The 15,028-nt window shown below is 38.2% G+C and overlaps 1 protein-coding gene across 1 annotated transcript in view; it reads right to left on the bottom strand.

Moving 5' to 3' along the window:
* Window positions 1–15,028, bottom strand: part of IFT88 (intraflagellar transport 88) — a 50,755-nt gene that overhangs the window by 15,668 nt on the left and 20,059 nt on the right. The window contains exons 16-25 of the mRNA XM_014069612.2: window positions 14,727–14,826; window positions 13,417–13,503; window positions 12,039–12,225; window positions 10,233–10,341; window positions 9,940–10,090; window positions 8,701–8,816; window positions 7,255–7,307; window positions 7,086–7,151; window positions 4,703–4,809; window positions 2,932–2,992 (exon numbers count right to left, since the gene is read on the bottom strand). Of these exons, the coding sequence (XP_013925087.1) occupies window positions 2,932–2,992; window positions 4,703–4,809; window positions 7,086–7,151; window positions 7,255–7,307; window positions 8,701–8,816; window positions 9,940–10,090; window positions 10,233–10,341; window positions 12,039–12,225; window positions 13,417–13,503; window positions 14,727–14,826 (1,037 nt within the window). The remainder of the gene's footprint in view (window positions 1–2,931; window positions 2,993–4,702; window positions 4,810–7,085; window positions 7,152–7,254; window positions 7,308–8,700; window positions 8,817–9,939; window positions 10,091–10,232; window positions 10,342–12,038; window positions 12,226–13,416; window positions 13,504–14,726; window positions 14,827–15,028) is intronic.

Here is a 15,028-nt window from a genome sequence, read left to right as displayed (position 1 = left end):
CCACTAAAAATACATGCCTATTGCCAAGCACCCAAATTTTGATCACACGACCATGGGAATCATGCAATGGTTGTCAGTGTATTGATTATAAATCACTTTTCCCTGTGCTGTTGTAACTTTGAATGTTCATTAAACAAATGGTTTTAAGTCAAGAACTAGCTGTACTGTATATGAATAGGGATCAAACCCTCATACTGATGGTGATGATGCAGTGACGTGCAGTGAGCTTTATGGCTGGTGAGGCAGCAATTGTTTTAGGCTTGTGGACTTCAACTCCCAGAATTCCACAGCCAGGCATGCTCAGTTCCGATTTAAAACGACAGCATTTTCCCCCCTTGCAAAATAAGTTTTCCATTCTTTTTCTTCTCCCTCCCCCTCCTTCCTCCCTCTCTCCCTCCCTCCCCCCTCTCTCAAACAGACACACGGACACAGAGAAGTTGGATCCCTCTCTCACTCACTCACTCTCAAACAAACACAAACACAGAAGTTGGATTGGATATATTTTCCAAAGGCTTGAAAACAGCTCCTCTGCCATACCCCCCCCCCCCTCCATTCCCCTGCTGCCTTCCAATTGGAACCTTTGATTGCAGGTTGCCTTTTCAAACTTGTAATCAGTGAAGCTGGGCTTATATACTTTTATCCAGCTGTGTGTGTGTGTGTGTGTGTGTTTGAAAAGGCAACCTGGTTTTGTATGCAATCAAACTTTTTGAATTCCTCCCCCCTCCCCACACACCCACCTTTTCCAGCTGTTTCAGAGATGATTTCAACTCTGCTTCTCCCTGCCCTGCCCTGCCCTCATGAAAGGCCAGAGCTCTGTCAGACTGAGCTAGTTGCTCCCAAAGAACTCTAAAAAGCCTCTAAAAATGCCCTTTACAGGAGGCGAGAGAATACGTGCTTCATTTGCATAGGGAATTTTTTGCTTGTTAACCCTTGGTTATCTCTTAAAAGGCAAAAAATTCCTTATGCACAGGAGGCCCCTAGTTCTCTGGCCTCCTCCTATGGTTAACACAAAGCATTGTTCCAAGTCACTGTGAATCTGGCAACAACTACCTTGGCTTTAATTATTTTTTTAAAAATCTTTAAAATTCTTTTTCTTTTCCTCATGACTGGTGAGGCCATGCCTCCCCTGCCTCTAGTGACTGCACATCCCTGGTGCACATGATGTCATGCTCTTCTCCTCCAAGAAAGGCTAGGTTTTTTTCCCTGTCTGAATCAGAGTCATCAGGAATCTTAGAATTCTTTAGTTTGTTAATGATGACATTTCATAGGTCCGTGATGGTGCGCCTCCTGCCGGCCAGCTGGTTTTCGGGTCTCTGCCATGCATGTGCGGGTGTGCATGTGGGAGATGCATGCACATGCACGCGGGGTTGTCATGCGCACATGTGTGGGGGTGGGTGGGAGCATGGGTGTGTGTGTGGTGTGACCAATTTTGGTCTCTGGAGGCTACAGGGAGGCCTATTAGGCCCAAAACAGGGCACCGGTGTGTGTGTGTGTGTGTGTCCCTCGCACATTGCATTATGGGTGCAGGCTTTTTGCACACAACGCCAAAAAAAAGGGCTTTCGGCACACTACGACAGCCATCACGGTCATAGGCTCTTCCCTACCATTCCCTGGAGACCTTAAGGAGCTTCCTTAAATCTGGTTCTCTTGGAGCAAATATTTTCATGATGGCATGTTTCTTACTGGAATTACATATGTCCATAAGCTGCAGGTTTCTGTTCTTTAATAGAGAATCATTGTTTATTTCCATTTGCTTAACAAGTTGCTAAATTTCAGATTAACTACTCGCATTTTAGTTTTGCTCAGACGGACTTTTATTTGAATGACTGCTCACATTGATTGTTTCCATATATTTTAGAAATCCGAGTTTAAACAGATGACTCTCTCATTTTAATGTTTTAGTTCTCTGCTGAGTTTTATGGAATGTTGCTCAGAAAAAAAAAACATTTGGCATAAAATTTTCTACAGTCAACCATTTATTCTTACTGTCCCTTCAGACTGAAATACGTGGATATTTTCAAGCAGTGTTTCCCAAACCTGTGTAAATTACCTAAAATTGATCAAAAATTGTTTTTCTTTGACACATGAATCCATTACCCAATCACAATAGGAACATTTAAATTGATTTAAATCCATATTGGGTAAAAAGGACTTTCTGTAAGCAGTTTGAATAATAATGGAAAAAGTTTGGCTATCATTGCTTTAAGAGAATATACCCTAATAACACTCAAATTTCTATGACAATGTTTCATGGTCTGAATTAAAAACATTATGCAGTATAGCATGCCAAAGAGAGAGAATACTGTTATTTAAAAAGTTACATACAAATAACTTTTGAAATTTGTCCCAGGTTCTAAAGCAGGGGTGTTAAACTTGATTTAATTGATGGCCGCATCAGGGTTATATTTGACTTCGGAGGGCCGGAGTGGGCGTGGTCAAGGTGGGCATGACCAGCATGACATCACTCATGTCGGAGGGCGCCTGTGATGGCCCAAGTGCTCTGACAGGGAAAACAGGCTCCCGAGCTCCGTTTTCAGCTACAACAGCCTCCTGCAATCCTCTGCCAGCAAAAACGGAGCTCGGGAGGGCCATGTGCGGGCCAGATTGAAGCACTCTGCAGGCCAGGTTGGCCCTCGGGGCCTTGAGTTTGACACCTCTGTTCTAAAGCAATGTATGATGTCATGGCATTTGTGTTAGACCAAATACCTATAAAAATAATGTTAAAAATATGTACTGTAGTAGGCAAATTGTATGTGTGTAGTGGATTGTGCATGAAAGCATGTAACAAATTTGTGTGTTGCAGTTCAAAAAAACCCACAAATTCAATAAAGCAACCCTGATAGATCTGAGAAATGAGGAACAGAGAGAAACTAAATCGGGACATTGCAAAAATGGTTACATTCACCTAAGCTTAATTAGAATAGTACTCACCACCTCCAGCACTCCCTTCTCTGCGGGCACGGGCACTGCCATTTCTACCAGACCTGACACGCTACGAATGATGGAAAAGACAGAATTACTGTTTAATGTCAATAATGATGACAGCATTCTTTTACCTGAATGGGACAACTTGCCACAGACAACTCACTGTGGACAGCTTGCCGCAACCAACTCACCACAGCCAATTCACCACAGGACAACTCACCGTGGCCAACTTGCCATGGGACAACTAACTGCGGGACAAGAGTTACACTAATATCACAGAAATGGCAGAATGGAGGGACAAAATGAAATGTGAATGACAATAATTAAAATATTTTTTAAAAAAATAATTACATTGAATTGTTGAATTGTCCTGCAGTGAGTTGTCGTAGACCCTTCTTTTACACAAATTATACCTCACAATTCTTCCTGAGACCACTTACTAAGTTTTAAGGCTAAGAAGGTTGATTGGGAGGGTAAATATATGTGCATTTGTCTAGCTTAATGCATACTCCACAAAATACAATATCCACTATATTGCCAAAAGTATTCGCTCACCTGCCTTTAGTCGCATATGAACTTACAGTATTTAACCTGTGATTATGACTTCCTGACTGAATTGCTATTAGTATTTTTTCCCCCTTTGGATTCATTGTTGAGTCACTGACACTGCATTAGTGCCTATAATGTGGCTAGATATTTCCTTAGTCTACTCCATGCTTCACTGATTTTTTATTATCCTACAGATGCATATCAGTTATAACGTGACTTCTCCAACTTAATGACTTTTTCATTATTCTTTGTGCTAATTATAGTTTGTCTGGATTTTATCAGACTGATTTTCATTTATCTGTTCTGTATTAATATGAGTATTGGGTAGAAAATTTGGAACAACATCCATTAGACATCATTCAGCAGAGATCTGGAGCACGCGGCATGTCCATATGGAAATGCATGGGGCAGATAGAGGGTGAGGGGAGCAGATAGTCCCGCAAGTAGCTCGGTTCTATGGTATCTAAAGCTTTAAAGGCAATAACCAGGAAACTTGAATTGCACCTGAACATCTATTGGGAGCCAATATAATAAGTTCATATGCGAGTAAAGGCAGGTGAGCGAATACTTTTGGCAATATAGTGTATTTCTCTGAACTTCTTGGATTGTGAGCCTTAAACATTAATAATGCAATTCCATCTCTCAATTACGAAAGACAGCATTGCTTGAATGCAAACACTACACTGACACATTATGATGTCTAATTCTTGGGAACAACTTGGTGCATATGAAGGCCAACACCATCTAGCAGTTGTGATTTCATATTGATGTGTATAGTAATAATGCATCAGTTTTTCAAATTTTATTTATTTATTCCATTTCTATAGCCACCCATCTCTATCCAATTGTCTGAAATGTTAGAGGGCTGCTTTTTCCTTTATTCATTCCCATAGCTGTGGGTGAGGAGGAGATTGTGAATAATTTAAACAGCCGCAGGCAGGCATGATATTGTTTCATGCTGCTTTGCCATTAGTTGAACCACAGATAAGAATGTGCTGTGACAGTTATGGCAGCCATAACCAAAGTGCTCAGTGTTTTTATTTATCTTTTGATAAATGTTTTTATTGTCCTGATTTAAGGTAAACACAAAGACGTTTTTACCATTATGTGCTGTAGCATTCAAATGCTATTTTGGTGGAATTGTATTATAAGAAAGTCTAGGGATTTAACACAAAAAAATATTCTTAAGAGTATTTAAATAACTTGTGCTTCTAAAAATGACTTGTACCTGTTCCCTTAGTTCTTTCAATTTTTCTACTCTCTTAAGCTTTGTTGCATATTCTTGCATTTCTTTCATTCCCATATCTGTGCAGAGTCGAACTAAGAACCGTAAACCTAGAATATCATATGTACAATATTAAGATCATAGCAAAAGAACAGTATTTTTCTTCTAGCATTAATATGTGGTGATGGTGGGGGAAATGTGGAAAAAAATGAACGGGAGTAAAAATGCATTCATGTGTGCAGCAATACAATACAACACAACACAGTATGGATTGGCAAACTTTTTCTGTAAAGGAGCAGTTTCCTTTCACTCCTTCATTTCTGCAGGTATAGATGGAAATTTTGCAAGCCAAGAAGATCGGCAGCCATTTGACAATGCCAGCTTGCCAACAAGAAAGTAATTGAATGGAAAATATTTCATTGTGGCATTAAATTGGCTAGATTTCATAGCACCCCATTTGAATTCTTAGACAACAGGAGTTATTAGAATCCTGCCTGCAAAATCTCTTTTTGTTTTTGTTAATGAAAGAGTGCGTGTATTTTTCTAAACTCTCATATTTCTATAATGCTAAAAGTAAGAGGGATAGTTTGTAAATCTATATTTATGAATACACACACACACACACACATGTATGTGTGTTCCAGCATAACTCTGGAACGCCTCGAGCAATTTCAACCAAACTTGGTACACAGATGACTTACTCTCTGGAAAAAAATACTGTGGGGGGTAAGACACCCCTAAAACCCCTCAGGGTGTGTGTTCTATTAGGATACAGCCTGTTGTGCCGTAAAATGGCTTCTACTGAACAGCGCAGTTGAGTTGCCATGGTAACAACTTCACAGTATTCCACAAGGGGGCTCCCTTTGGTAAGGGGGAAAATCCAACATTAGAAATTCCATTTGGTCTGGACATTTTCGCCCTATAAATATATACCTAGGCAACGCCGGGTTATTGGCTACTGGAATATATTAAAGTGTTTTAAAAGTCACTTTTAATTAGATCATCTATTATCATAGACATACTTATTAGTTAGTAATGCCTGTTAAATATTATAGCACTTACTTCCTACACCATACATCAGAATATACTTCTAGAGAGTACCTGTGCCTGACAGACATTTATTAACTCTCGTAAAAATTCAACTTGTGCACTCTAGATTCCATCAACCTCATTTGCTTTCTAACACATTTGATGCCCAGCCATATAACAGAATTGGAAGGGACCTCGGAGTCCTTCTAGTCCAACCCGCTGCTCAAGCAGGAAACCTATACCATATCAGACAACTAGTTGTCCAGTTTTTTCTTAAAACCCTCCAGTGTTGGAGGGAAGTCATTCCACTGGTTAATTGTCCTCACTGTTAAGAAATTTCTCCTTAGTTCTAGGTTGGTTGTCACCTTGATTAGTTTCCATTCATTGCATCTTGTCCTGCCCTCAGGTGCTTTGGAGAATAGGTTCGGTTCCTCTTCTTTGGGGCAACCCCTTAGATATTGGAACACTGCTATCATGTCACCTCTAGTCTTTCTTCTCATTAAATTAGACACACCCAATTCCTGCAGCAGTTCTTTGTATATTTTAGCCTACAGTACCCAGTCATCTTTGTTGCTCTTCTCTGCACTCTTTTTATGGTATTTCCAATAATTTCTTGTGCATTTTAAAGACCCCTTGTAACAGGTCTTTCCCATGCCCTGCAATGCAGATATTGTATTCAAAGAGGGCTTCCTCTTCTTAAGACACCTGGAAAGTCTATTTGTGCAGGAGGTATGTGTACAGCAGAGACCCAGATGATAGAAAGGTTGCTTTACACCGGGGTGGGGGATGGGTGTCAAACTCACAGCATCACGGCAACGTCATGTGATGTATCAGGACTTTTTTTCCCTTTTGCTAAATGGGCGTGACCAGCATGTGACGCAGCCGGCCCGTGGGCTGGGAGTTTGACAGCCTTGCTTTATACTTACTAGGATAGCTCCTAAGTCTGTGATGGATGGCGAACCTATGGCACATGTGCCACAGGTGGCACGTGGAGCCATATTTGCTGGCACACGAGCTGTCAGCTCCATCATGCTGGTCACCTGATTTTCAGCCTTCCGAGGGCCAAGGGAGGCCGTTTTTGCCCTCTCCAGGCTTCAGGAAAGCCTCCGGAGCCTGAGGAGGGTGGAAACTCCCCCCCCCCATGTGGGGGGGGGGCATGCACATGCACAGATTGCATTTAATTGTGGGTGTGGCCACGCGCACGTGTGATAGCACACACACAATTGCCACGTCTTTACAAAAATGTTCGCCATCACTGCCCTAAGTAGTGAGACAAATATTTGTGTATGAAATAATCCAGCAAAAAAGTGAGATAACTATAAAATGCAGTGAGCATTATATTAGAGAAATTACTTACATTCAGCATTATCTGGAAACCTTCTGTGAATTGTCTTGTAGGTGTCCAGAGCTTTTTGATAGTTACCTATTAGCCAGTAAATAAAGAAGGAAACAAGCTCAGATAGATGGACCAAGTTATAGATAGGGAAAAATATTAAAACTAAAATGTAATAGGTTTGGACACTTACCACTTCTTCTATAGCAGCTGGCAACCATCAATTGCCATTTCACCTGGGTTGGTCTGTAAAATACACATATCACAATGCAATACAGCTGAAAAGCTTTCCTTAAATATCTAGCATATGGATGAAATTAATCAAAATGAAACTGCTCAGTGTGAATATTTTCTTGGACAAGCAAATGATTTCTTTCTCTCTAAGGGAGGGTAAAATATGCATCTGAAGTGAGTTTCAATGCCAATTTATAATCTGAAAAGAACAGCACTGAAGATCTTACTCTATTCTGGCTGGATGAACTCCAACCATTTTTAACACTACTTGGTCCAGCTAAAAGGAACCTATGTGTTGCAACTCCTTTATCTGGAGAGCAGAAAGCACATGCATATGAATTATTAGATGGTTATATTATCTCAGCATCACAGGTTTTTGCTTCTTAAGTCAAACCATACATTCACATAATTTATATTATTACGGCGCCTCAGAGAAATTCTGCAGCCCATTTTCCCCGCAGCCCTACCGAGAGATGCTGTGAGTGATGTTTGGCATATAATCACTGATTTTAAAATTTAAAACAGAAACTTATTTCTCAGAAAGTTGATAATAGGAGAGATAATTATTGAGATTATACATTTAATGCTCAGTGTAACATATCAAGGGCAGCAAAAATTATTTGAAGCACACCTAGAGGCCAAGATTAATCTATTGCCTTCTTTCTTTAATTTTAAAATTGAAGTTCTTCCTGCTTTATCTATAACTATTGATTCTGAAATGCTCAACAAAGCTTCAAGTTTCTTTAAGTACCTCTATTGATTTACATTCATTAAGAGATAAATACTTTTCTATTGGTTGTTTCCTAAAAGACTAATAAAGTGTTTCCTGAATTACCAAGATATAATTAAATCATATAATGTTTTTTGATGTATTATGAAATTCTGACTAGGCTTCATTTTAAAGATTCCATCTTTTAATAGCATAACAATAAAAAGAAAATGGTTTAGTCCTGTTAAATTTATTTATGTTAAATTCTTAATACTTTCATGAGCTGTGATTGCCTGATTCAGACAGAATGCTTTTGGCCATTCCTTTGACATGTTTATTGTCACCACTAAAAATTTTAACGTTTATCAAATAAATCCAGTGGTATCTAGTCAAAATATAACACATATTCTTGGATAAACTGGCATAGTTTAAGAGTACTGACCTCTTTATATCAGAACAGATCTAGAAAACTAATCCAAAATAATTCATCCTTCTAATTGTTTAAAGAGTTACCTGAATTTTCCTTAAAGTTAAATCATAGCACAACTATTTTAAAAGCATCCAAGAAACACTGAAAATAATACTTGAAAAATCATCCAATTTTCTACGCCTAATTTATATCAGTGATAACAAGATTGCAGAAAATGCCTGTAGAAGTGAAATGACTCTCAACATACAAGTGCTGTGATTACTCACTGAATAAGTGCTGCTCTTTCAAAGTAGTGAATGGCTTTTTCACAAAATTGTGTGTCAATGTAATAGGCTCCAAGCCATTCTATGACCTCAATGTTTGAAGGGAAATACCGATAGGACTAAGAAAATAAAAGGGTTGAAAGAAATGCAGCATTAGCGATAAGTTTTATTTTGCTCCTAGGTTACACATTTATGTGTAATTCTCCAGCTACTGAAAATACATAATACATGCATGTATAAAAGTAATGTACTAATACATTCATTAATCACTAAAGAGAATGTACCCATTTGCAATTAACAGAAAAATTATGACATTTGATTTAAAAAATTGCTTATTTCTTGCATATTTGATTTTCAAGCATTTTAAAAGTGAAGTAAGGAATCACTTCCTCACATTATGATTTTTACTGGTCAATGATACTGTAATAAAATATAGTATATTACATTTGTTGCAGTGTATTACAATTACAATGTATAATGTGTTTCCTTTGAAGCTATACAAAACTGATTTATTTTGGGTAAGCAAATTACGGTATATAGCTTAATAATTATGACTGAATTGTTTGGCTTAAATAAGCAACATTTATGTTTCATAAATCTATAGACAATGTAGGAAAAGAGCTCTGGTAGCCTATGGTAGCTAAACCTGGTGGCCATTTCATGCATAGGAAAACAAGACCCTTGAGGAGAAAATTTATATAAGGTGATCATCGCATCACCTCTCACTCTCTCTGCAAACAATTCAAAATGTTGGTTGCTGGGGCAAGGCTATAATGAGAATATTTATTTCTCTATTTCTCTTGATCTAAATTATCTCAAATTTTCCAAAAATCTTTCATATTACCATTGTGAATGACAATACATTGTATAAGGAAAATCAATCTATTTAATCCTTTATGGGGATTTTTCCATGTGAAGAATGAGATTAAAAATGTAGCTGTTGTATTACTGAATAAAATGTTTTCTCTGAGGATTCCATCTTCTTGACCAATCAAATATATATTTAGCATTAGAATTATTTTTATTAATCAGAATGTTTAATCCTTATGCTCTGTGCTTTTTTAAAGTATCAAATTAAATTTATTTTCACTTACATAATATGCCTAATGTACATAAGAAAATGCAACAGATTACGCTTCCTCAATAATGGACCTCAGATGCACCAGATTTTAATTCCAGTAAGCCCCAGATAACATGCAAGATGAAGGCTGGTACAGAAATGTAATTTTTTAAAACACCTACCTCATAATAATATTGAAAAGCTTGAGACTTGTCGCCTTCACTATCATAGAGTTCCCCAAGTTTTGCCAATGCGTGTGAGTCCGTGGGAACAACGCTAATAAGTTGCATAAGCCACTCAATGGCCTGATTAGGATCCTCCATTAATTCATATCTGAAATATGGTCAGTTAAGGAATATCTTATGAGGACTTTCTCTATACCTTGCAAGGTTTAGTTGAGCACTGCTGTGCTCCAGTTGAATTCCATAGGACCTGAACATCTAAGAGTTAAAAATTGGCTTTGTGGAAAAGATACATGCTTGCAATTTGGAAGAGAACCTGGGCACTATTTCGAAGAATTGCATGGAGCTTCAGGAAAGAATCCAATGCTTCATCTAGTCTGCTTAACTTTTTGTATGATAAACCTGCAAAAAGAGATGTTTATTATGAAAAATATAAATAAAGTGAGGTAAATTACATTTTCTATAATATAACTAAATGCCACACATGCTCAAATGTTATCCATTTTGGGAGTCTTCTTAATAATAAGAGTGCAGAGAAGAGCAACAAAGATGATTAGGGGACTGGAGACTAAAACATATGAAGAACGGTTGCAGGAACTGGGTATGTCTAGTTTAATAGAAAGAAAGACTAGGGGAGACATGATAGCAGTGTTTCAATATCTCAGGGGTTACCGCAAAGAAGAGGGAGTCAAACTATTCTCCAAGGCACCTGAGGATAGAACAAGAAGCAATGGGTGGAAACTAATCAAGGAGAGAAGCAACTTAGAACTGAGGAGAAATTTCCTGACAGTTAGAACAATTAATCAGTGGAACAGCTTGCCTCCAGAAGTTGTGAATGCCTCAACACTGGAAATCTTTAAGAAGATGTTGTATATCCATTTGTCTGGAACGGTATAGGGTTTCCTGCCTAGGCAGGGGGTTGGACTATTTGTATTTGTATTTATTTGTCTTGTATGCCGCCCACTCCTGAAGGACTCCGGGCGGCTCACAATAGACAAGGGAAGGGGAAAACTGGACAAAGACAACACTTTAAAACAAAAACTGCAACATTCACAATTTCCGTGGGGCTGGATGTTTCACAAGCCCCCCGGCCTGCTGGAGCAGCCAGGACTTGGTCGCTTTGCGGAAGGCCGGGAGGGTAGTAAGGGTCCGGATCTCGACGGGGAGATCATTCCAGAGGGCTGGAGCTGCAACAGAGAAGGCTATCCCCCGGGGGGTCGCCAGCCGACATTGGCTGGCGGATGGAATCCAGAGGAGACCTAACCTGTGAGATCTAATCGGTCTATGGGAGGTAATCGGCAGGAGGCGGTCTCTCAGGTACCCAGGTCCGATGCCATGTAGGGCTTTATAGGTAGCGGAGGACTAGAAGACCTCCAAGGTCCTTTCCAACTCTCTATTGTATTGTATAATAAAACTGATATAAATGCTGACAAAACTCTGATACGGAGCTTAGCAAGCAGTTTTGGCATCTAATGACACTAATTAGAAATTGTGGATGAAAATGTCATGGAAGGGCTTCTGATCCTTTGCTTTATTCCATTCCCTCAGAGTGCCAAAATGGGGTAATGATGGGTCTTAAAAACTCTTTGATTTTTTTCTAAGGCATCTGCAATAAACCACAATAATTTCAAAATGACATGTAAGCAGCCATCCACTTATAACTATTCATGGAATTATGACAGCCTCAGAAAAAGAGCTTTATGGCCCACCTTTATGGCCCCATGGTTAGCACTTGCCAAGCACCTGGCAATCATGTAATTGTCATTTGCAAATTTCTCTGCTTGCTTCCCCAGAAAGTCAGTGGGGAAACAGGCAGGGAAGTTTGTAAGCTGCTGCTGATGCTCTGTTAAGAGAAGTCTCTCTCATCTCTGGGTGCTGGCTGAAAGAGCTGCTTACTGAGGGCAGTTAAATTCCTTCAGAGGGGTGGCTTTTGTCTACACCTGAACATACCATCCTGGCCTTCCAATTGTGAAACAACACCCCCCCCCCCCCGCTCCTCAATTAAGAGCAAAAACTAGCTCTTAATTTCTGGTTTTAAAAATGACACATCCAGAGTTCCAGTCATCTCAAATTGCAATCCAAATTGACTCATGACTTACCAATATTATAAAGCGCTTCGGTGCATGACGAATCATTCCTTAAGGATTCCTTATAAAACTCTGCTGCTTTCTCATAATCTCCATTTATGAAAATGGTATTTCCTTTATTTGTCAGAGCAGCTGGATTGTATCTGTCAGAATTTACGGCTAAATCTGCATAATTGCTTGCTTGCATAATCTCATTTTCCTAAATTAAATAAAGAACATATCTTATCTGATTACTGATGCTTTGGAAATTAATCATTTAAAATATATTTTTTGATTCCAGATGTAGCACTAGCACTTAGACCTATATACCACTTTATATTATTTACAGCCCTATCTAAGCAGTTTACAGAGTCAGCATATTGCCACCAATAATCTGGGTCCTCATTTTACCCACCTCGGAAAGATAGAAGGCTGAGTCAATCTTGAGCCTGATGAGATTCAAACTGCCAAATTGCAGGCAGCCGGCAGAAATAGCTTGCAGTACTGCATTCTAACCACTGCGCATCACGGCTCTTGGTATAGATTCATATACATAGATTTGTTAAGTGTAATTTCAAGCCTTCAGTTTTTATTAAAACCATATTATCAGATTTTAGTATCTATTAAGATTATAACCTATTGGTTAAGTGATATAACAGTATATCTACTTTATACATATTTTGCTGTCATGGTTTTAAATACCGTAGATCAAATTCTTACAAATTTAACGAATCCAGTTCAGTTATCTTTTTCTTCAGACATTTGCCTACCAGAAGTATTTCTACTCCCCGTTCCTTAGAATTAATCTGAAGTTCCCTTCATTGCTTCCTTCCCCTGAGAACCCATGAGCCAATAAATATTGCCTTTAGCTGACCAATTAAATATTAGGAGAAAAGATATTTAATCAATCCTGTTTCCATTATCAATAATTTAATTTTATATTTTGCATGTATTCTGCTGATGATTTCCCCAAAGATCCAAGCGGTCGTAAAAGAAGGGAATTTTAAAGTTGCCAAAAGGGTATCATTCTAATCTATTTTAAGCACCTATTAAATAATACATCTTGGAAACTTGCCATGGCAGAAATGGATAACCTGTGGCTTAAAGTCTGTGTCACTTAGAAGTCAACATGTACAACTGAACTCATTGTTCTGTCACTTAGAAAAGCAAATTGATCTACTTGAACTTTGAGCTGTTATCTTTAAGAAAAGAAGCTTATTTCACTTGAAGTGAACAATTTCAAGATAATTAACTTTCAATTTCAAGATAATTAACAATTAGTAAAATGTACTCCACGGTTATTTGTTCTTAAAACTACTGACTATATTTAAAAGTAACCATATGAGAAAACCCAGAGATGCTTCATATCTTCAGACTTAGTTCTTTTAAAAAAAAATCTTTAATTACTCACCAGAAAGTATAGAAAAGAAAGATTTGTGGCAGCTGCACTTTTAACTCTGCTATCCTTTTTTTCAAACATCTTTAAAGTATCAACGGCCTAGAAATAATTAAAAAGCAAAGTTACTCTCAATGTAAAAAAAAACAAAAACCCTACTCAGCTCTACTGGATAGTTGCAGAAGATGAGCTGCTTCTGAAGACTGTTCTAAAACTTCAGTTACTGAAACTTCTAGTTTGAACTACCGTATTTTTCAGAGTATAAGATGCACCAAGATTTTGAAGAGGCAAATTTAAAAAAAAGTTTTTGCGCTCTGCAAACCTCCCAAAAATGGCCTGTTTTTTTTGTCAAAAAAAAAAAAAGTGCATGCATAGGCTTTAGGAGGCTTATAGAGTGCTCCTGAGGGCTGTGGGGGGCAAAAACGAGCAAAAAACGGACGGTTTTCCGCTCATTTTTGCCCTCCCCATCCCCCAGGAGTACTCTGGAAGGCTCCTAAAGCCTATGCATGGCCATTTTTGCAAAAGTGGCAGGGTTTTGTTAGGCCAAAAATGCTGTATTCAGTGTATAAGATGCACCTAGATTTTCACCCCTTTTTAAAGGGAAAACGGTGTGTCTTATACTCCAAAAATATAGTAGTAAAAGTTGACAATAATGTTATTCCAAGCACTTCAGGTCTTCCAGTCCATTTCAGGACCAATTTATATACTTTTGCTAGAACTGCCAGATCTATCCAGGAAAAATCCATCTGTTCATTTGATGGCAGAAACGAATTAGAATTTTCTTTTGACTTGTCTGCATTTCTGCAGCCCAGAAATTGTAGTTCTCGTTGATATCAATCTTAAAATCCTTGAGTGGGTTGGAACCAATGCAACCCCTTCTGAGTGTTCTAGCCTGGACAATTAGCTCAGTGCTGAACCCTCTTCTGAAATCTAGTAGCAAGAAAAGAGAGGAAATCTGTATCAGAGGGTGGCATTGTGTGCTTCTAGAATGTTACCCACAAGACAGCTTGATCGTACAGAATCTTTCTCTGAGAAAGAAAATGGTGGGACATTGCCCACTTATACTCCAGATGCTTGCTTCTCATAAGCTCAGGACAGTAATTTCCCTCAGGAGTGGCAGGAGATGAAGACAAACCATCAAGCTCTCAACATCAGTAGTGTCTTTGTAAGGATACTGGGTTCATTAACTTCACTTTTCTAAAACCTTTTCATAAATTGACTAATGGACTAAAGTAATATTTCAATTTGTTAAAGATATGAAATTATATTCCGATCATGATTCAATGTAAAAATTTACCAGTAAAATGTTTATGAAAACACTGTACCTGATTAAAATCTTTTTGCCGCAAATAGGTAATTGCTTTATTGATTTCCAGGTCATTGGCTAACTCTACGTACTGAGATGTTTTTACCATTTCAACACACCTTCAAGATAAAAAAAGAGATAATTTTTGTTCTTATAGTGAGTCTTTATACATTAAGAAGGCAATTGTTTAAGTTGATCCTATAAATTGATTTAAATACTTGACAATTTTACAGACCCAAATATTTAAAAGGAGATTCACTGAGTACTCAATAAATTACCAAAACATTAATAAGGTGAATTTGTTGTGTAGTTCTATTTTAT

This window comes from Thamnophis sirtalis, unplaced genomic scaffold, assembly GCF_051295495.1.
Source record: "Thamnophis sirtalis isolate CommonGarterSnake01/CBP01778 unplaced genomic scaffold, rThaSir2_p1.2 scaffold_8, whole genome shotgun sequence".
NCBI lineage: Eukaryota > Metazoa > Chordata > Lepidosauria > Squamata > Natricidae > Thamnophis > Thamnophis sirtalis.
This window is presented reverse-complemented; position numbering and strand designations above follow the sequence as displayed.